This window comes from Lepidochelys kempii, chromosome 1 (assembly GCF_965140265.1).
Source record: "Lepidochelys kempii isolate rLepKem1 chromosome 1, rLepKem1.hap2, whole genome shotgun sequence".
Classification (NCBI taxonomy): domain Eukaryota; kingdom Metazoa; phylum Chordata; order Testudines; family Cheloniidae; genus Lepidochelys; species Lepidochelys kempii.
In genome coordinates, this window is record NC_133256.1 from 300,576,431 (window position 1) to 300,598,597 (window position 22,167).

General features: G+C 43.1%; 1 protein-coding gene across 22 annotated transcripts in view; it reads right to left on the minus strand.

Annotated features, from left to right (window-relative positions):
* The window catches only part of IMMP2L (inner mitochondrial membrane peptidase subunit 2), an 852,317-nt gene that overhangs the window by 820,169 nt on the left and 9,981 nt on the right, over positions 1-22,167 (minus strand). For 3 of the 22 annotated variants that reach the window (XM_073328095.1, XM_073328086.1, XM_073328087.1), the window contains exon 2: positions 2,147-2,234. The exons of 15 other annotated variants lie outside the window; for them this stretch is intronic. In XM_073328095.1, the coding sequence (XP_073184196.1) occupies positions 2,147-2,179 (33 nt within the window). In that variant the 5' untranslated portion in view covers positions 2,180-2,234. Of the gene's footprint in view, positions 1-2,146; positions 2,235-13,621; positions 14,537-17,146; positions 17,216-18,056; positions 18,176-22,167 lie in introns of those variants that run through there. 4 more of the 22 variants (XM_073328084.1, XM_073328091.1, XM_073328088.1 and 1 more) reach the window with 4 other exon arrangements.

The following is a 22,167-nucleotide window of genomic DNA, read 5'->3' on the forward strand; positions in this document are numbered from 1 at the left end:
GGATGACCCTCTGTAAGCTGCTCTGCCAGACTACTACCCTCTCCTTGTTTAAATCCATCTTGAAGATACACTTCTGTGATACCTACAAGAAACTATCCAAATACATTAAAAAAAAAACTTCTTTAATCCATCAACATATGCATTAGCCTTCACCAACTACATAATATTATTGGTGTTTCCCCTGTCCTTCCTACACAAGCCCACCCTAATGTCTTGTTACCCACTTGTTGCTTCATGCCTAATACTAGTTTGTAAGCTTTTTTGGCCTATGACCATGTCTTATCTGTGTTTTAAAGCACCTCACACACTCTTGGTTACGTGAGATAATTAATAACCAGCATGACTAAAGGACTTAAGAGCAAAACTAAACGTTAAGACAAAATATTGCATTCCCAATGTATATCACATTATATATAACCCCTAATTACTTTGGGGGTGGGAGGAATAAATATTTTTGTCAGTCACTGACTAAGCTTCAGGGATTTGATGCGAGATGTAAGTGCTTTAAGAATGTACTGTATGTTACCATGCGTACATGTGACTCATGGAAAAACAGCAGCCACCACCAGAAGCTGAGCTCAATACAAGTAACAGGATTCCAAAGTCCCCTGGCTCCAGTGACAGTTGTTCTGCAACGTCTCCAGCACTTTCCTTCTTTCACTACCCAGCTTAAGATGCCTGCAGAAGTCAAAAGCCTCAGGTTTCTCCTCGCTCCGGTAGAGCATGCAACCCTCCTGGCTCCCTACTGAGCTTCCTTGAATCACCTGCCTCCTGCCCCCAGTACAAGATATGCTTCCCTTTTTTGCATTTGTTTTGTTTAACATTATCAGGAGCTGAAGTGGACCTAAATAGAGTATACATCAGATCCATGATTCCTGCTGACATAGTAAGGCTCACAATGCATTCACTGGCATTTAGAAGTTTTGCAGGGAGGCAAAGCTGGGAAAGGAAGCAGGAGTCAAGATTCAGAACTTAAGGAGCAAAGTGAGGCCAGAAAATTGGGTTATCTAATTCATGAAAGCAAAGGAGCCTGGGGAAACATGGAGATAGTCAAGACAAATTCCTAGTTTAGAATTTAAAGATTTATTGTTCGAAGGCTGTTACTAACCCGTTATCACATTTTAAAACTCTAATGTGGATAAGGCAGTGCAGACTTTAACACACATTAAAGTTGTTGAGTTGCAGACTATGCTGCCACTAGCATTTATCTTGTCCAACTAATACATTAAAATACAACTTACTAGTGTTTTAAAATGTGGATACATTTTTCATCCCAATTTAGACAAGCCCATTGTCTCTAGACATACCCCTAAACTCTATTGGGTTCCTTGCTCCCTAAATCACACCATAAAGCATAATTTCCCCACCACAATAGTGCCTTACAAGCTTAGGAGTCCTGCAGGGCACTCTGCTCACTTCCTCCCAGTACATGCCAAACATACTATGACTCAAGAACCTTAAAGCTAAGTAGAAAGAGGATGCAGAAGGGTTACACAGTGGTGGACAACCTGCAGCCCACAGGCAGCCCGTCAGGGTAATCCACTGGCAGGCCGCAATTTGCCGTTCCTAGCCAATGGGAGCTGCAGGCAGCCATGACTGTGGACGGTCAATATAAACAAACCAACTTGTAGCCCGCCAGAGGATTACCCTGATGGGCTCCGTGCACCCCACGGGCCACAGGTTGCCCACCACTGGGTTACAGAAATGTCCTGAGTCTGCTAAGTACATTCTAGCTCACAAAAAGCATGTCATCTGATCTCTTAAATGAAAATTGGTGTCACACTGGTCATCAATATCATTGAGAAACACATATATTGATGCTGCATAAGGAGTTATGCATATACGCTGAAAATATGTTGTTAAAGTTTGTGTCTGGGGGTTGGTCATCAGTATAGGTGAAAAACAGATTTTCTGTCAGACAAGAGATGCGTATCCATCTATCTGTTTACATGTAAATTGAGTCACCTTGTTCACAACAGGTCTCTTATCACTTGTCTGAACTGAATGAAAACAAGAAGACTGTGAGAACTTCAGAAAGAAACTAACAAGAAAAATGGTGGAAGGAGAGAACCATATCTTGAGGTGCACATTAAAGGTTTGCTCTTCTATATTTGGAAGACAAAGACGACATCCCAGTATCCCTCACCCAGGAAGTAAATGGACAGCAAATTTTCTTCATGAAAGTGTGATCTCGACCAGGCTTCACTGGAAATGCTGATACTCCCGGAGGAATTCTGCACCAAAAAAATTTAAAGTTCTGCATCTTTTGTCAAAACAACACTATATAACCATACCCGTTTCAATTATTTGGGTAATTTATTTCAAAATATCTGTGAGCAAGTCCATAACAATACAATACAAAAAAGATTCCCCTACGTGCACAGGGATAAAGAAACCCCTACGACAACCCAGTTCCTGTTTCTCTATTATGCTTTTGCTGGGCACCTCCGTCTTGGTGTATCATTTGTCAGCTGGGCACATCTTGGAGGAAAACTCTGCCGCTTCAGGCTCTGACCCCCACACCCCTCTTTCCCCACCCTCCCCCCGAGCCCAGCCACAGGGCACCCTCACCAGCCCAAACACTCACACTCCCTGCTCTCAGAACCCCCCCAGTCCAAACACCCACACCTCTTATCCCCAGAGCCTAGCCGCAGGGTGCCACTCCAGCCCAGACAACCACACTCCCCTACCCTTCAGAGCCCAGGGATCAAGAGAGAAAAAGTCCGATGCTGGGTCCCGGGCTTGTATGGAGTTTGCTGCATGCCTCCTCCTTCCTTCAGGATGTGCTCAGAACTGCAGCTGCCCAGAACCCTCCAGCTCCCCCTCTCACTCCCCTTTGGCAGTGTCCTATATTTACAAACTGGAGAGTTGGTCTCTGCTGGGTCCAGTGGCCCCTAGTGGCAGCCAGCAGTTCTGCAGCACCAATTCTGCAGGGAAAAATGAAATTCTATGTAGAACATTAATTCTGTGCAAATTCTGCATTGCGCAGTGGTGCAGAATTTCCCCAGGATTAATGCTGGAAAGAACTTTGGGTGAGATAAACTTCTTTAGACTGGAGGTTAACCTGTTAGTCAAGTTTAGTCTCTGAAAAGCATGCTATGATTTCGTTTTATATGTAAATGGAGGTTACTTACCTGTAATTGGAAGTTTTTCCAAGATGTTTGGTCCCTAGCTGTATTCCACACATGAGCACCATGCTCCTGAATCTGAAATTTTCTTGCAAGCAGAGTCTGTTGGTCCACATGTGCACCATAGCTCTCCTTGTGCTCCAGAGGGTAGAAAGGACAGTGTGTACTGATGACTTTCCAATTCCTACTCTTATTACAAATCCAGAGAAAGAGGATGGAGTGCAGGTAGTGCAGTACAGATACAGATCACCCATCTCAAAGACCCTCCAGTTACAAGTAAGTAACCTCCATTCCTTCTACAAGTGATGGTCTCTATGTGTATTCCACACATGGGAGATTAACAAGCAGTGGTCAAACAGGACGTGGGTGCAATAATACAGAAGTGATAGCTGACTAAAGTACTGGTATTCCCACAGCTGTATCTGCAGTAGAAGACTTAACCAAAGCATAATGTCTCATGAAGGTGAGCAAGGAGCACCAGGTAGCTGCCTACATATCTCTAGTAGCAATACGTCTCTCAGAGATGAAGTAGAGATTGTCTGTGCTCTGGTGGAATAATCACTCACCCCCTGCAAGGGAAAGATGTGAGCTGGTTGGTAGTAGAGGATAATACAGCCAGATATACATTTTGAAAGTCTCTGCACTTTATATATATCAAGATATATCCTGACCTCTTGAGCTCTCTGTTACAGAAACTAACAGTTTAGGTGCCTACTAATTCTTGTTCTTCATAGAGAAAAATCCAATGCCCTTCAGATGTCCAGAGAATGACGCATCCTCTCTATCAGAGGTATGCAGTTTAGGAAAAAATATTAGCAAGTGGATGGTTTGATTCATCATATTAAACTTAGAAACTACTTTATGGATAAACTTTGAGTGGTGCCATAGCAAGACCTTCTCTTTATGGAAGATAGTATATGGCAGGTCCACAATGAGTGCCCCAACTCACTGACTTTTCTGGCTGATGTTATGGCAATGAGAAAGGCCACTTTCATAAACAGATTAGCCACATGCTCTGTGGCCTGAGCTTTGAAAGGAGATTTAGTGAGAAACAAAAGAATGAAAGCTCATGCCCCAATGGGACCTCAATTTACTAATGCTGGAAAGGTGCTACAAAGTGCTCATGCCCTTTAAAAATGTAGCTGTAGCAGGGTGAATGGAGATCATGCAGTTATCCACTAGAGAATGAAAAGCACTGATTGCTACTAAGTGAACCTGAAGAGAACTAAAGAGAGACTCAAACTTTGAGAGACTCAAAGACTTAAGGGTAAATAAATATTCCAGCACAGCAGGGACCCAGCAGGATTCTGAAGATGGGCTCAGCAACGCAAGTTAAGAGGAAACGCCTCCATCTTACTGAATAACATCTCCTAGTAGACTTTCCTCCTTTGATTGAGAATGGATTGCACCATTCTGGAACATTAGCACTCTATGTCCAATATTCATCCAAATACCAGGCTTTGAGCTGCAATTCCAGACTGGGATGCTCAAAAGTATCCTTGTTTTGTGTTAGAAGGTCTGGAAATGGGCAGATTTTTAATAAGTGGCCAAGCTGAGAGCTTCAGCAGATCCATAAACCAGAACTGTCTCGGCCAGTTGGGAGCAATAAGGATTAGAGTTCTGTCCTGACAGATTTTCTGTAGGACCTGTAATATTAATGGAAAGGGAGCAGCAGGGCATCTCACATCAAGCCCCTGCCCAGAACAACTAAGAGTATATGTTAGTTGCATATGGACAGCAACTAAGAGTATATGTGAGCAGATCGATAACTTTCACAGTAGGAGTACAGAAAACAGTACAGAATTTTAGGTTTGGACTTGTGAATCAAGGTGAAAATGAATATGGAGTTTTAGGAGCAGGCACGATAAGAGAACTCTAGGGTGGATAAAAATCAATTTAAATAAAAAACAGGATTTTTTTAATTTAAATCAGTTTTTTTGATAAAATGCTTTTTGAGAAAAAAATCTATCTAAAGATAGTTTTAGATAAGATACATTATAGCTCAAAGATATCTCATCATCGAATAGGAATTCAAAATTCTAATTCTATAGTAGGAGGCAATATATTCATGTAATGTTTAAGAAAAATTTTGTAAATGAGTTCCAAGAGTTCATGGATTAGGGACCCCAATCTTATGGGGTTCCAGGGGCTTCTGAATCGATTTAGGTTAATCTACCCAATGGGACCTAGTGCTCAGTCTAGAAGATACCATCAGAGATGCTTAGTTTTGCAGTTCTCAAACTGTGGATTTGTCTCTCCAGAGATAACATGCTTGTTAACAGCAAAAATGTTTTAAAATAAATAAATAAATAAATATATAGAGGTGAGAAATAACAGACCACAACCCTACTGTCCTCTGCAAATTTGTGTACACAGAGTTAATCCCTTACCTCTCTCTAAAAGTGCAAAGTTTCAAAAAGTTCAATGAACAGAAGATTGTTGGGGGCAGAATACATCAGGACAAGGAAAAGAAGTCTGGAGATAAATGTGAGAAGGGAGGGATAGGCTGTAGAAACAAAAGTAAAACTGTTTGAGCAGCATATTCCAGAAGTCTTGAGGTCTTTCTGAGTGTAGCCTTCATTGATTTGAGATCTCTCACTAGAACGGAAAACCTATAATGGCAGCATCCCATAAAAGAGACACAGTTTGGGAATATTTTAATGAAGTTCCTCTACCTGTGGGTAAGAGGCATGCATGCAAAATGCAAACAGTGCAAAAAAGAAATGCAAGGCCTGCTTGCCTGTACGAAACAACATCATGAGAAGTGTTTCTTCTCAGGAGAAAGCTGTGTTGAATATGATGGAAGGAACATGTCTCAACATGCAGGATCTTCAGATTGATAAACTTTTTTATTTCATACTTCTTTCTTAAGGACTGCCTGTCTTCCTTCTGGACTATTCTTCAATTCTCATGTTTGAGCAAAAAATATAGTTGTTACTCTATGGTACTATCATTTTAGATGCAGTTGTGATAAAAAATAAATAGCTGAAATAGGCAGATCTTCCTTTTATGATTTCACCTTTAAAGTAGTACTGAATGTCAGTGCATGCAATGAGTAATACTAAATGAGCGGTATGGTAATAATAATTAAATAACTGCACTGACTTATTTTGTTTAGGAGAATCCATCCTCAACATACAGGATTCTGAACACTATCCACCTTCAAGATCACCATCATTTTCTATAGTTTCAGAGTTACCTGCCAATGTTAGTGTTTCAGTCACATCATATATAGCCACAGTATATCACCTGTAGCAAAAAAAAAAAAAAAACTCCATCATCCAGAAACAGCCATAGATAAATTTGTCATAAGAACCATCAGATTACAAAACGAGGTAATTGATGAAAATATTGCCCAGTTTGTTTATGCAACAAACTCTCCTTTCTGTATAATTGAGAACGCATACTTCATTAATATGGTTCAGTCATTAAGACTAGGATACAGTCCACCCAACAGAGCAGATGTCGCAGGCAAATTGCTGGATAAAGTGTATAAAAAGAGGAATTGAGCAGTGTGCAAGAGGTCTAGAGGGTAAAATTATTAACTTGAGTCTTGATGGGTGGAGCAATGTCCACAATGATCCTCTTGTACGTGCTTGTGTGACAACAGAAGAAGGGAATGTCTTCCTTACAGAAACAATTGATACATCAGGAAATGCACACACAGCAGAACACTTACAAGTAGCAGCAGTAAAAGCTATAACAAACTGGGGGGGAAATTCAAATGTCTAGTACGCAGCTTGGTCACAGACAATGCTGCTAATGTATCCAAGATGAGAAGAAATTATTTAGAAGAGAGTCCGAAGCTAACATACAGTTGCAGTACTCATTTGATGAACCTCCTAGCCAAAGACTTCAGTGTTCCAGAAATAAAGGCTAATGTTGTTGAAATTGCAAAATATTTCCGTAACAACCACTTTGAAGCAGCTGCTCTGAAAAAATGGGAGTAACCAAGCTAACTCTCCCACAAGACACGCGATGGAATTCATTAGTGGATTGTTTTGAGCACTATATCAAGAACTGGCCTAATCTGATGACAGTTTGTGAAAAAAATCATGAAAAAATAGATGGCACTGTCACAGCCAAAGTTCTCAACATTGGGCTTAAGAGAAATGTTGAACAGATTCTGAGTACCCTGAAGCCTATTTCTGTAGCCTTGAAATAGCTGTTTTATTGAGGACGCTGTTGAAATTTGGAAGAAACTGAGTGAGATCTTAAAAAGAAAAATATGCAATGACAGAGCTAAATTACAAGCATTAAAAAAATAAAACCAATGGGACAAGCACTATTCCCAGCTCATTTTCTTGCAAATATTCTCAATACTCCGTACAGGATCAAACCTTAACTGCTGAAGAAAAGGAGCTGGCTATGACATGGACATGTACATCCAGCAACCAGACAGCAATCCTCCCTCCATAATGCCAACTATAATAAACTTCAGAGCTAAGGGTGAACCATTCAAGAAATATATGTTTGCTGACGATGTTTTAAAGAAAGTCACACCAGTGAACTGGTGGATATCACTTAAGCACTTGGATCCACAAGACTGTTGAAGTGGTAATCTCACTTTTAACAGTAGTAGCTTCTTCTGCCGGTGTAGAAAGAATATTTTGTTCCTTTGAACTAATTCATTCCAAATTGAAAAATCGTTTGGGACCTGAAAAAGCAGGAAAGCTTGTTTTTCTTTTCCAGATTATGAACACACAGGAAAATGAAGGTGAAGACGACTGAGTTAGCTGGAGAAGCCAATATTTTAAGTTTCTCATGATGACCTGGCTGACATAGTTGAGTTGAAATATTTTTTAGAAAAAAAAATGTATTTAACTCTTTTAATTAAAAACAATTTTAACAAAAACAAACCTGATTTTAAAAAACTTGGATGTTTAACTAAATTAAAAAATGCATATGCTTGTTTTGTTAAAATATTACATGTTTGCTGTTGAAGAAAAAAATCCAGAATACATAATGTTGTTTTAGTTAAATTAATGTTAATTTAGATGTCTGTCTGGTGATGTTCTCTTCCTAATACAGCATGGCAAGAAAATTCTCCAAATACTAATCATTAACCTGTTGAATTGGAGATAGTTCACCTCCCAATGACTTCATAAATATCTGCTTCAATTACCTTTAGTAAACGAAATAACCAAACCATCATTCATTTTCTGGCATAGCTGTAAAACTAATCTGAAAAATTTTCAAAATAAATCACTTTAAAAATGTATAGTGTGTACCTTCTAAAAATGAAACCAACATCTATCTGAGTTGTGAAGAATATGTATTAAGGTTACAACAACCAACAAGAATGCACTTTTATGTAGAAATCCATGATTAAATCAAGTCTTCCTGACTAGTGATTTAAATCAAATCCACCTGTATATAATACTGTATATGAATTTAAAACCATTACTCAAGACTAAATGTTTCATTGGTCCCAAACTGACAATTTTCAGAATTTTTATTATATATATATATATATGAGGAATTTCCCACAGAATGGAATTTCTGGTTCCCAACGAACTCTAATCATAACTATTTGGACACTATTTGCACAGCTTATAGAAATTTACTAGGCTTTTTACTCTAAGAGCAATGAAAGATAATTCAGTTTCCATATTAAACAGATATTTTGCAAGTCTGATGCACAAAACAACTTCTTAACATAAAAATTCAACAACAAAAGATAGCGTATCAAAATACTTATAGAAAGATTAGATTTATGATGTTTCACAACATTATCATTATCATTAAGTGATAATGGGTTTGAGCAGTTTGGGTTTTTATTAAATTTCACAGAAAAAAACTTCAGGACAATAAGAAAATACATTCTGGTAAAAAATCTCTCCATACAAATAGTCACAAGAAGTGATTAATATTAGTGAATAAAACAAAAGTTTTAGAAGAGTTTAAAATCTAATAGCCTTCTGTGATAATTTGATTTCAAAATTTCACACTGGAAAGTTCTTCTGCTTCCCAAAATACATAAAAAAGAGTTTATGTAGCTCCTGAAGCACACAAATAATTGTAGATTTTATGCCAGCAGGGAACTAGCCTAAATGTGGCTAGTGTGTCAATGGAACAGGCTAGGTATTTACCCTTCCAAAGAGTCATTCCTTGGGGCGGGGAGTAAATAAATTAGAGGACTTCAAACAATTCAACAACACAGCACATATTCTGGATCGATAACCAGCCAGAAGCACCTTGTATATATTAACAAGTCATAGCACATGAAAATGCTGCTGCAGGAACAATTATTGAATAGCAAGGGTAGACAGAAATAACCTGGAAATGTGTGCCCTTTTCACAGTGTTTACAAATTAGTCTTTTTTTTAAAAAAATGTAAAAACAAGTAATAGACAACTGATCATCATAAAACAGCAACCTTGCTAACTCGAGATTTAGTACAGAAAACTTGTTTAAAATCACAACACTGCACAGAATAGCAAGGATCAAGTGTTGGTACATAACAGGTCAAAGTACAAAGAAGTTCACATTGTGCAACTCAGAGATTAGGGCAGATGGAGCACAGCATTATCTGGACTGAAGTGTTTGGTGCACAAAAGGTCCAAGATTATAATGAGCCTCTAGTGGGTACTACAACATATGGAACAGAGATGCTATTTAGATTGCTCTCTACATATAAATGTTATTTTGATTCCCTATGCTTGCCTGCACATTAGAAGACACTGTTTATCAAGCAGCCTGCAGAATCCCATCAAGTAATATGCAGAAAGCCCCAAGTTACAATATATTTGCAAATATAAGCACTTAAAAATTACTCTCAGAAGTGCAATGGGAAGCATAGCAGTAAAAACACAGTGTTAGCAGTCATCCACAAAGAAAAGAAAATGACCCCCGATGTTCTTTTACAAGAAAACATCTGGGGGAGAAGAGGCAAGCAATCACAGCCTACACGTGAAACAACTACAAAACCAAAAATTATATCAGTTTATTTTAAACAATCTTTTTCTTCCTCTCTTCTCCACTTAAATAACTAGTTTAGGTCAAAAACAAGTGACTATATTTACATTACAAAATTCACTTTAAATAAAAGGCTACAGGGTAATGTGGTATTACACCACCGCGGGTTCGGCTCTGGGAGTAACAGTTTCAAGCTTAACAGAAAGAAAAGGAGTACTTGTGGCACCTTAGAGACTAACCAATTTATTAGAGCATAAGCTTTCGTGAGCTACAGCTCACTTCATCAGATGCATATCGTGGAAACTGCAGCAGGCTTTATATATACACAGAGAATATGAAACAATACCTATTCCCACCCCACTGTCCTGCTGGTAATAGCTTATCTAAAGTGATCATCAGGTGGGCCATTTCCAGCACAAATCCAGGTTTTCTCACCCTCCACCCCCCCACACAAATTCACTCTCCTGCTGGTGATAGCCCATCCAAAGTGACAACTCTTTACACAATGTGCATGACAATCAAGTTGGGCTATTTCCTGCACAAATCCAGGTTTTCTCACATCCCCCCCACCCCCATACACACACAAACTCACTCTCCTGCTGGTAATAGCTCATCCAAACTGACCACTCTTCAAGTTAAAATCCAAGTTAAACCAGAACATCTGTGGGGGGGGGGGGGGTAGGAAAAAACAAGAGGAAACAGGCTACCTTGCATAATGACTTAGCCACTCCCAGTCTCTATTTAAGCCTAAATTAATAGTATCCAATTTGCAAATGAATTCCAATTCAGCAGTTTCTCGCTGGAGTCTGGATTTGAAGTTTTTTTGTTTTAAGATAGCGACCTTCATGTCTGTGATTGCGTGACCAGAGAGATTGAAGTGTTCTCCGACTGGTTTATGAATGTTATAATTCTTGACATCTGATTTGTGTCCATTTATTCTTTTACGTAGAGACTGTCCAGTTTGACCAATGTACATGGCAGAGGGGCATTGCTGGCACATGATGGCATATATCACATTGGTGGATGTGCAGGTGAACGAGCCTCTGATAGTGTGGCTGATGTTATTAGGCCCTGTGATGGTGTCCCCTGAATAGATATGTGGGCACAATTGGCAACGGGCTTTGTTGCAAGGATAAGTTCCTGGGTTAGTGGTTCTGTTGTGTGGTATGTGGTTGTTGGTGAGTATTTGCTTCAGGTTGCGGGGCTGTCTGTAGGCAAGGACTGGCCTGTCTCCCAAGATTTGTGAGAGTGTTGGGTCATCCTTTAGGATAGGTTGTAGATCCTTAATAATGCGTTGGAGGGGTTTCAGTTGGGGGCTGAAGGTGACGGCTAGTGGCGTTCTGTTATTTTCTTTGTTAGGCCTGTCCTGTAGTAGGTAACTTCTGGGAACTCTTCTGGCTCTATCAATCTGTTTCTTTACTTCTGCAGGTGGGTATTGTAGTTGTAAGAAAGCTTGACAGAGATCTTGTAGGTGTTTGTCTCTGTCTGAGGGGTTGGAGCAAATGCGGTTGTATCGCAGAGCTTGGCTGTAGACGATGGATCATGTGGTGTGGTCAGGGTGAAAGCTGGAGGCATGCAGGTAGGAACAGCGGTCAGTAGGTTTCCGGTATAGGGTGGTGTTTATGTGACCATTGTTTATTAGCACTGTAGTGTCCAGGAAGTGGATCTCTTGTGTGGACTGGACCAGGCTGAGGTTGGTGGTGGGATGGAAATTGTTGAAATCATGGTGGAATTCCTCAAGGGCTTCTTTTCCATGGGTCCAGATGATGAAGATGTCATCAATATAGCGCAAGTAGAGTAGGGGCTTTAGGGGACGAGAGCTGAGGAAGCGTTGTTCTAAATCAGCCATAAAAATGTTGGCATACTGTGGGGCCATGCGGGTACCCATAGCAGTGCCGCTGATCTGAAGGTATACATTGTCCCCAAATGTGAAGTAGTTATGGGTAAGGACAAAGTCACAAAGTTCAGCCACCAGGTTAGCCGTGACATTATCGGGGATAGTGTTCTGGACGGCTTGTAGTCCATCTTTGTGTGGAATGTTGGTGTAGAGGGCTTCTACATCCATAGTGGCCAGGATGGTGTTATCAGGAAGATCACCGATGGATTGAAGTTTCCTCAGGAAGTCAGTGGTGTCTCGAAGGTAGCTGGGAGTGCTGGTAGCGTAGGGCCTGAGGAGGGAGTCTACATAGCCAGACAATCCTGCTGTCAGGGTGCCAATGCCTGAGATGATGGGGCGCCCAGGATTTCCAGGTTTATGGATCTTGGGTAGTAGATAGAATATCCCAGGTCGGGGTTCCAGGGGTGTGTCTGTGCGGATTTGATCTTGTGCTTTTTCAGGGAGTTTCTTGAGCAAATGCTGTAGTTGCTTTTGGTAACTCTCAGTGGGATCAGAGGGTAATGGCTTGTAGAAACTTGTAGAAACCTATTACCAGCAGGACAGTGGGGTGGCAATAGGTATTGTTTCATATTCTCTGTGTATATATAAAGCCTGCTGCAGTTTCCACGATATGCATCTGAGGAAGTGAGCTGTAGCTCACGAAAGCTTATGCTCTAATAAATTGGTTAGTCTCTAAGGTGCCACAAGTACTCCTTTTCTTTTTGCGAATACAGACTAACACGGCTGTTACTCTGAAGCTTAACAGAGTGAAAGTTCATCTAAATCTAAAGCAAGTAGGAGAGTATGTCTACACTTGCCAGTTTTAGCACAAAAAGTTAGATTTCTATGCAAAAACTATGCTAGCATCTTCACTGGAAATCCATATTTTACGCTGAAACTACTGAGTTTCAGCGCAAAAATAAAACCACCCCAACAAGAGTCTTTTTGCACTGATGCTTTTGTGCTGATGTGCCAGTGAAGACTCTTGGTTGCTTTTACAGGTCTAATTGCCCTCTGGAGCTGTCCCACAATGCAGAGCGGGAGTGGCTACTCTTTAAAATTCAGCAGTCCTGCCTGCACGTATGCGCCCCCCCTCCCCTTTAGCTCCTTTCTGACAGCCGGTGCTGTCACTGCTCCAGGACACAAAACAAATCATTATTGTGGAATGCTCCGGCTGCCTCCCACAATACAAACAGAGGTAGGCAGACAGAATGTGCTGCGCAGAATTAGGGAGGGAGGCGGGGACTGAGGTCAGGGTCTCCCTCTCCTTCTGCCTCAGGACTGGTTGCTTCTGGCGGCTGTCACACACTTATATCCACCCCTGCCACAATAATGATTTGCTTTGTATCCTGAGCAGTGCATAATGGGATAGCTACCATAGTGCACTCCTCTCATCCGCTGTGCAAGTGCTGCATATGTAAACACGCTCTGATGCCTGTGAACACAAACCAGTATTTTTCTTTTAGCACTTTCCTGGCACCGACAAAACTGTCAGCGAAAAAACTCTGCAAGTGTAGACATAGACTTAGAGTCTCTAGGAACACAAGGACCAAGGGAGTGACGACCACATATATTCACAAGTAGAAGGTTTAGTCTCCTTTACAAGTTTTATTAAAGTTACAATTAAAGTTATGAATACCCAAGCACATAGAAATTCTCTACATACCTATGCACAAGTTACAAATATAAATATACTCACATCCTTAACAGTAGTGTTAGGGTCTGATGGGTCTCTCATGGTTTGATCATCAGTAGACGGATGGTTCCTGCTGGAGTTTCCTATAGGGAGCTCAATATTCCCACTCTGGGTACCCTCTTTTATAATGTAATTCTGACTATACCCGATTAGCATTTCTGCACTTGGTGCACTTTGCAGTTAGGGTATGTGTTAGAAAAATGTGATTACCGGGTATCTTGTAATTACTTTTACTGTTAATTTTTCCGCAGTATCACCCATTGATACATCTCTTCCCGTAATCTTAGGGCATCAGGTTATTCTTTGGTCACTTCCTTATGTCAAGCATTTCTTAGCTCCAAGGCCTAGTATGGCTAAGCTAAAATCTTTCTGCCTGTTGGCCTTGCATTTCATCCCCACGTACTTAGAAGGAATAATCATGCATTAGATATCTAACTAATGATCAATTTCATACTTCTATAATCCTACAATTTAACTCTGTGTAACATACGATTATATATGACATTACATGTTAGTTAATTATAATCACACAATAAATGAATAATAAACTAAAATCATTGGCTACAACCTTATCTCCACAAACCAATTAAATGTCTGGTTTTTGGTCAGTTTATCAGAAGAAAAATAATTTTGTGCGCGTCAATGTCACTGTGGAAGCATCCACATCTATGTGATTTGCAAGGAAAACAGGGAAAGATTTCAAAATACAAAAGTACAACAGAAAAGAAAGTGAGCTTGGTTTTGCTACATGCTGTGAAATATAAAATCAAGTGGAAAACAGAACTTTTCTGCTTTAAGTATGACTGGTCCAACTTGCAAAACTAGTTAATTGCTATTCTAGCAGCTGTAATGAATGAGATAAAGCTAATTGTTAACCAGTTACCTTAAAAGAAAAATTGTGTGGCCTCTTTACATCCTTGTGCCTTTTTTGTCATCTTTCAAAGGCGCTTTAAGGCCACAAGGGACAACTATGATCATGTAGTCTGACCACAAACATCTTCAATATTTTGCATTGTGCAGGTCAGTGGTGGGCAACCTGTGGCCTGTCATGGTAATCTGCTTGTGGGTTGCCAGACAGTTTGTTTACATTTGCCCCGCCACCCACAGCTCCCATTGGCTGGGAACGACAACCCGTGGCCGCTGGGAGCTGCGGGCAGCCAGGCAAATGGAAACAAACTGTCCGGCGGCCGACCAGGGGATTACCCTGATGGGCTGCGTGACACCCACAGGCCACAGGTTGCCCACCACTGGTGTAGGTGCATGCATACAGATTTAACAATTATTGTCTCATTTATGAGAAGGTGCATATCTGAGGCACACAGAAGCTATATATATAGGCAGGCCGAGGGACTACTGGCCGCCGCTTCCAGTGGCTCCCATTGGCCTGGAGCAGCGAACCACAGCCACTGGGAGCTGCGATCGGCCAAACCTGTGGACATGGCAGGTAAACAAACCAGCTCGGCCCGCCGGGGGCTTTCCCTGCACAAGCGGCAGAACAAGTTTGGGAACCACTGCTCTACAGAGATCCGCTTGAGAGGGGAAGGAAGACTTGGTCCATTCAGGAGGCCGAACTGTGCCTACTGAGCTCTATGGAGCAACAAAAACTGTGGGGTATTTCCCCTTTCCATCTCCCATACTGGCCTGTGATGAAAGTAACTCAATAGGCTGTGACTCTTGCCACTACACTGTGAAAGGAAGGTCACATTGGGGCCTTAGTGAGTTTCTGAGGCCCCTGGATCCACCAGGAAGTGAGGGACCCACACTTAAAGGCTCGGAACTTTGTCACTATATATTAGTTCTACATAAGTTTTCATTTGGGAGTGTTTTCTAGTTCCAAAAGGAGGCCTATTAATCTTTTTCCTCCTATAGTTTTCCCCCTACTATTCTTCTACCATACCAATTTATCTAATGGCACGTGTGCGGGGCATGATGCTGATACAGAATAATTCAGGAATACTGCTCTGTATTAATGTATGAGTACTGTGTGTGACTGGCTTATGGGAATGTTTACTGTATAATAATACAGGGTTATTTTACTGCATGCGTTAGCTTAGTTTAACAACAGGGCTATCAGGAAACAAGCAGGAACACAACACGATGGGTTCAGATAAAACACCTCCTAGTAAATGGGTCAGAAGGTTAAGAAATAATACCTGGGCTTCCAGCTGTGAAAATACGACTTTTTGGTTCCAACCCAAAGTTACACAGCTGTTTTGCCAATGCTGGGAGTGGACTTGATACTGTCAAAAAGTAAGTTGATGGGGCAAAAGGGACAAGAGCAGCCGTCAATGAGCTACTCACAAGGGGCAGAGTAACACATGCAGGCCCTGCGGAGTGGGTCTGAAGCAGCTGGGCCTTCCTAAGCTTTCAGGGGATGGTAAACCTCAGGTAAAATAGTCATGAGCATACACTGTTTAGTTGTTTTTAAATCCTTTTCTGTGTTCTTACTGCTAAGATTGAACAACACTTTTTTTTTTTAAAAAGAAAGCTACCTGGTCACTGTATTAACTCCTGATCACAGCTCCCAGAGGGAGGTCTTGCAAGTACCAAGCCCAGCTGGTTCTGCTGGGAAAATCACAGTTGGTACACAGGGTGCTATAGCAGGAGACCAAGTCTCTTCTAGATGGAATCCCATGATTCTCCCAAAGATAGGTTAAGGCTATAGGCCTAACACCTGACAGGAGGTGCATTTAGAAGCACCAGAGAGGGATTCAAGGTGCAGCTAGCCCTGAAATTGTTTCAGCAGAATTCTTAAAGTCCATCTATGGAACATTATAAACATTCACCGGTGCAGCAAACAGAAGTCACCAGCCACCTTAAGGACTCAATATGGTCTAATCCAGGGGTCGGCAACCTTTTAGAAGTGGTGTGCTGAGTCTTCATTTATTCACTTTAAGGTTTCACGTGCCAATACTACATTTTAACGTTTTTTAGAAGGTCTCTCTCCATAAGTCTATATATTATATAACTAAACTATTGTTGTATGTAAACAAGGTTTTCAAAATGTTTAAGAAGCTTCATTTAAAATTAAATTAAAATGCTGATCTTACACCGCCAGCCCGCTGCTGACCTGGGGTTCCATTCACCCAGGCCAGCAGTGGGCTGAGCGGGGCCTGCAGCCGGGACCCCAGCTGGCAAGGGGCCAGCAGCTAGAACCCCAGACCAGCAGCCAGAACCCCAGACCGGCAGCGGGCTGAGCAGGCCTGGTGGCCGGGACCCCAGACCAGCAGTGGGCTGAGCAGCTCAGCCCGCTACCGGTCTGGGGTTCCATCTGCTGGCTCCCAGCTGCTGGCCCCGCTCAGCCCGCTGCCAGGTGGGGTCCCAGCCCTGTCCACATAGAGTAGGTTCCTACTTTCTCCCTGGTTCTGGCTCATTCTCGTCCTCTCTCTGCACTGAGATGAGTGTGGGAGTGCACTGAGAACAAGGCTGGGGGTGAAGGAGCAGGTTGGGGTGCAGGGTCTGGCCAGGAGCTAGAACGGGGGAGGGGGCTCAGGGTTGGGGCAGGAGGTTTGGGTGTAGAGCGCTTACCTGGGCAGCTCCCATTTGGTGCAAGGGGTGCAGGTGAGAATGTCGGTGTGTGCAGGAGCTCCCATTTGGTACTCAGGGTGGGGGTGGGGATGTGGATGTGGGGGTGGAAGAGTCAGGGCACGGGGTGGGGGTGGGGGCTGGGTATGTGGGGGGTGCCGGAGTCAGGGCCAGGGCGTGTGGGGGTCAGGGCAGAGGGCTGGGGTGTGTGTGTGCAGAAGCTCCCGTTTGGTGCTCAGGGTGGGAATAAGGGGGGTGCAGGAGTCAGGGCAGGGGGCTCGGAGTGTGTGAGGAGGGTGCGGGAGACAGGCGGGGGGTTCCAGGTATGTGGGGGGGGGGTGTGCCAGAGTCAGGGCTGGGGTTGTGGGGGGGTGCAGGGATCAGGGCACAGGGCTAGGGTGTGAGGGGAGGTGCAGGGGTGAGGGCAGAGGGCTGGGTGTATGAGGGAGGTGCAGGGGTCAGGGCAGAGGGCTGTGGAGTATGGGGGGTTCAGGGTCAGGGCAGAGGGCTGTGGGTATGGACTGGGGTCATGGGGGTGTTCCCAGTCCCCTGCCCTGAGTGGCTCACAGCAGGGGGCTGGAGGGGATATGCCGATTCCACCCCCTTCCCCAACATTGCCGGAGCAGAGAAAGCGAGCGCGCTGCGGCTCCACTTTTCCCTCTCCCCTCAGTAGCCGTCAGCTGATCGTCAGCTGATCGGCCGCAGGGAGGGAGAGGAGGAGGGGTAGGAACCCAGCACACTGTGGGAAGAGGCAGGGAGGGGGAAGCTTGCCTGCCCTGCAAGGAGAGAGCAGTGAGCGGGGGCAGGATTTTTAATTGCACACTGCTGTCCCCAGCAGACTGCCATTAAAAATTGGCATGCGTGCCATAGGTTGCTGACCCCCGGTCTAATCTCACAAAGAAAAAACTTTTACCTTTTTTTACCTTGTGGTTCTGACTTCCCAATATCCTGACCCAGCCAATTCTTGACTCCTGTCTCATGAATGCAGACTCTGGCTCTAACCAGTACGTCTCGCTGCCCACAAACTGGTTGTGGCAGTGTGCCTAAGTTGATAAAACTTAGGCGTTCCCTATAATGGTATGTCTACACTGCAATTCAAATCCCACAGCTGGCCCACACTAGCTGACTCTGGCTTGTAGGACTCAGGCTAAGGGGCTATTTAGTTGCCGTATAGATGTTCAGACTTCGGCTGGAGCCCGGGCCCTAAGACCCTTTGAGGTGGGAGGGTCCCAGAGCTCAGGCTGCGGTCTCAGGCCCAACACCACCACCACATAAACAGCCCCATAAACAGCGAAAACCATAAACAGCCCTGTAATGATGCATGACTCACCCCTGGGGTGCCTCCTGATGGCTGTCTGCAAATTAGCTAGTTTTCCAGCTCCGGAGCACCCTCTGCAGGCCAATGTCGTCGCCGCTGCTGGCCCCCGTGTCCCTTCCGGACCCCGGTGCCACTTTGTCTGGGGGTTCTGCCCCAGCAGTACCCCCTCAGCCTCTGGGTCTCCCCTCCCCAGGGAACCGCCAACCCCCTAATCCCACCTTGCCTCAGTGCCTACTGCCAATCATTTAGCCCCCGCTCACTGGGGCCGACTGCAGCATGTAATGGCCACTCATCTTTGGCGGGGCGGGAAGGGGGAGGGTGTAGGACCTGCTTCCTCTGCCTAGCCCCGGGCTGCCCCAGAACCTGGTTTAGGCTCCACACAAGGCCCTGCAGCCTGGGGGGTTGTCAGGCTGGAGCTCCCCAGCCCCTCTTGCCTTTCCCCCAGGTCCCTGCTCAGCTCCCAGGCAGTCAGGTCCTTCCCTCTCAAAAGCTAGAGAGAGTGTCTTAAGCTTCGCTCACTGGCCTTTTATAGGGCCAGCTACAACCTAATTGGGGAGTGGCCCCAGCTGTGGCTGCCTTTCCAATCAGCCTTTGCTTCTCATTCTCCAGGGGAAGCCCTTTCCCAGGCTGGTTTTAGCCCTTTCTGGTCTGCAGCAAGCCCCTTAACCAGAGTCAGTTGCCATGGGCCAGCTGCAGATGTCTAACGGCAGTGTAGACATATCCATAGAGAACTGAGCTCTAAGCCTACTTCTGTTAGAAAGGATCTTGTGCAACCACTCAGTTATGCCTTCTGTAAAAAGAGATGAAGCTGATACTTGCCTTCCTCCTAGAGGAAGAGCATGAAGCCTTACTCAATAATAAGGGCTATAATAGTTCTGTGCACTTTAACACCAGTCAGCAGAAGAGGTTAATCTAAAACTCATGGGGTGAAATCTTGGTCCTATTACCAAAACTCCCACTGACTACACTCATAATTTGACTCCCAGAGAGTGCACTTTCCCCTGGGCCATTTTGATAAGAAGATGAGCAGAGAACACAGCAGCCAACCAGCCACCATTTTGTCTCTGTCTAAAGGTTCTGTTTGGCTGCTTCAGAACAATGCAGAAGGCTCAGTGGACCATGATGGTATGTTCCATGCAATTGAAACGTTCACAAAATTAAGGCATAAGCCTTTGTATGTTCTACTGTACACTTGCAAATAGTGATTTTTATAGTTTGTAACAACCAAATTTGGACATAGACTTTCCTGAGAACAAATTTAGGCAAATCCAAAACAAAACAAAAGCCAAATAGTGAATACTTCCCATTTACCTTTGCTTAAATAAAAATATGTAAATATTCGTGAAGCATCAATAATCCTTGTTAAAAAGAAAATGAAAGACTGCCAACTCAAAACATGGAAATCTCTGAATCAGACTTTTCCAGCACATTTTGCAACAAGGAACAAATCTTCACATAACGTGGGAGGGATAGGAAGTTTCTGAATTCTCCTGGGTTTATGGACAATTAATATTTGAGAATATTAAAGCAAGCCTCTCTCCTGTGCAAGTGGCCTACAGGGATCAATGTGTATGACAATTTAATGACTTAGTAAATGTTGTTACATTTATTTTAAAAATTGTACCAAAGGAAGAAAACAATGAATGACGCTTAAGTTAGATCATCACAGAATATCAGGGTTGGAAGGGACCTCAGGAGGTCATCTACTCCAACCGCCTGCTCAAAGCAGGACCAATCCCCAGCTAAATCATCCCAGCCAAGGCTTTGTCAAGCCTGACCTTAAAAACCTCAAAGGAAGGAGATTCCACCACCTCCCTGGGTAACGCATTCCAGTGCTTCACCACCTTCCGAGTGAAAAAGTTTTTCCGAATATCCAACCTAAACCTCCCCCACTGCAACTTGAGATCATTACTCCTCGTTCTGTCATCTGCTACCACTCAGAACAGTCTAGATCCATCCTCTTTGGAACCCCCTTTCAGGTAGTTGAAAGCAGTTATCAAATCCCCCCCTCATTCTTCTCTTCTGCAGACTAAACAATCCCAGTTCCCTCAGCCTCTCCTCATAAGTCATGTGTTCCAGTCCCCGAATCATTTTTGTTGCCCTCCGCTGGACGCTTTCCAATTTTTCCACATCCTTCTTGCAGCATGGGGCCCAAAACTGGACACAGTACTCCAGATGAGGCCTTACCAATGTTAAATAGAGGGGAACGATCACGTCCCTCGATCTGCTGGAAATGCCCCTACTTATACATCCCAAAATGCCGTTAGCCTTCTTGACAACAAGGGCACACTGTTGACTCATATCCAGCTTCTCGTCCACTGTAACCCTTAGGTCCTTTTCTGCAGAATTGCTGCCGAGCCATTCAGTCCCTAGTCTGTAGTGGTGCATGGGATTCTTCTGACGTAAGTGCAGGACTCTGCACTTGTCCTTGTTAAACCTCATCAGATGTCTTTTGGCCCAATCCTCTAATTTGTCTAGGTCCTTCTGTATCCTATCCCTACCCTCCAGCGTATCTACCTCTCCTCCCAGTTTAGTGTCATCTGCAAACTTGCTGAGGGTGCAATCCACGCCATCCTCTATCATTAATGAAAATATTGAACAAAACCGGCCCCAGGGAACTCCACTTGATACCAACTGCCAACTAGGCATGGAGCCATTGATCACTATACATTGAGCCTGACGATCTAGCCCGCTTTCGATCCACCTTACAGTCCATTCATTCAGTCCATACTTCTTTAACAGGGTATGCCAAGTTAGATGGCACTTTCCATTTGCAGAGCGTTTACAAAAATTAACTAGTCCTCCCAGAATCTCTGTAAAGAAGGAGTTTGGGCTTTTTAAATTTTTATCAACATTTCACAAGGGATAAACTTGAGGAATATACAAGACCAAAGACAGAATCAGAATAAAGTCACTAAAACATATTTTTCATGCACCTCGCAACAAGATATCAAGGTACAAATTATTACTGTACATTATTTGCTAATGATGCCAAATTGACTGTCATAATATGGAACTCAGTGTTTCTACAGATTAGTTTCTTAAGTCATACGATTGTATCAAATTTTGATTTTTTTTTTAAATATTTCCTTTACCGTGACTTATTAATTTTATCCTTGAACATTAGCGGGCACTATGAGATTGCAATAGCAACCGCAGTGCATTCTGCATAGCGGTATTTGCTGCCATATTGATTTTGAATCTGACATTCATGGCAAGACGCATGCTTTGCCAGTTGCCATATCCATTTCTTGACACTGAAGGATAAATGTACCTTGCTCAAGCCTAATAATTAGTAGTAAATATTCTTTGGGAAAGGTATGATACTAACTTTGGAGAAAAACACATAAGAGAATTAAAGTGTCCAGAAGTTATGTTCCTGACATTAGAAGGAAGGCAAGAGCAAAGCGCTGTTGTTATTTTTCATTTGTAAATATGTTAGATGGATGGCAAGCACTACTTTCACAAAGCAAAAGATACATTATCCTACTTCATAACATGGGAGACGCCATATTCTCCTTCATATTGAAGGATCAAAACAACAGATCAGTGAGATGCCAGTTAGAAGTATTTGATCTCTTTGGTTCAGATGGCAGAATATTGTGCATTTTTTTGTGGAAATATATATAACTGTTAGAACCACACAATTTTCCAAATATTTTAGATCCTCTAACGTGTATGCCAATCTATTCAAATTGACTATATT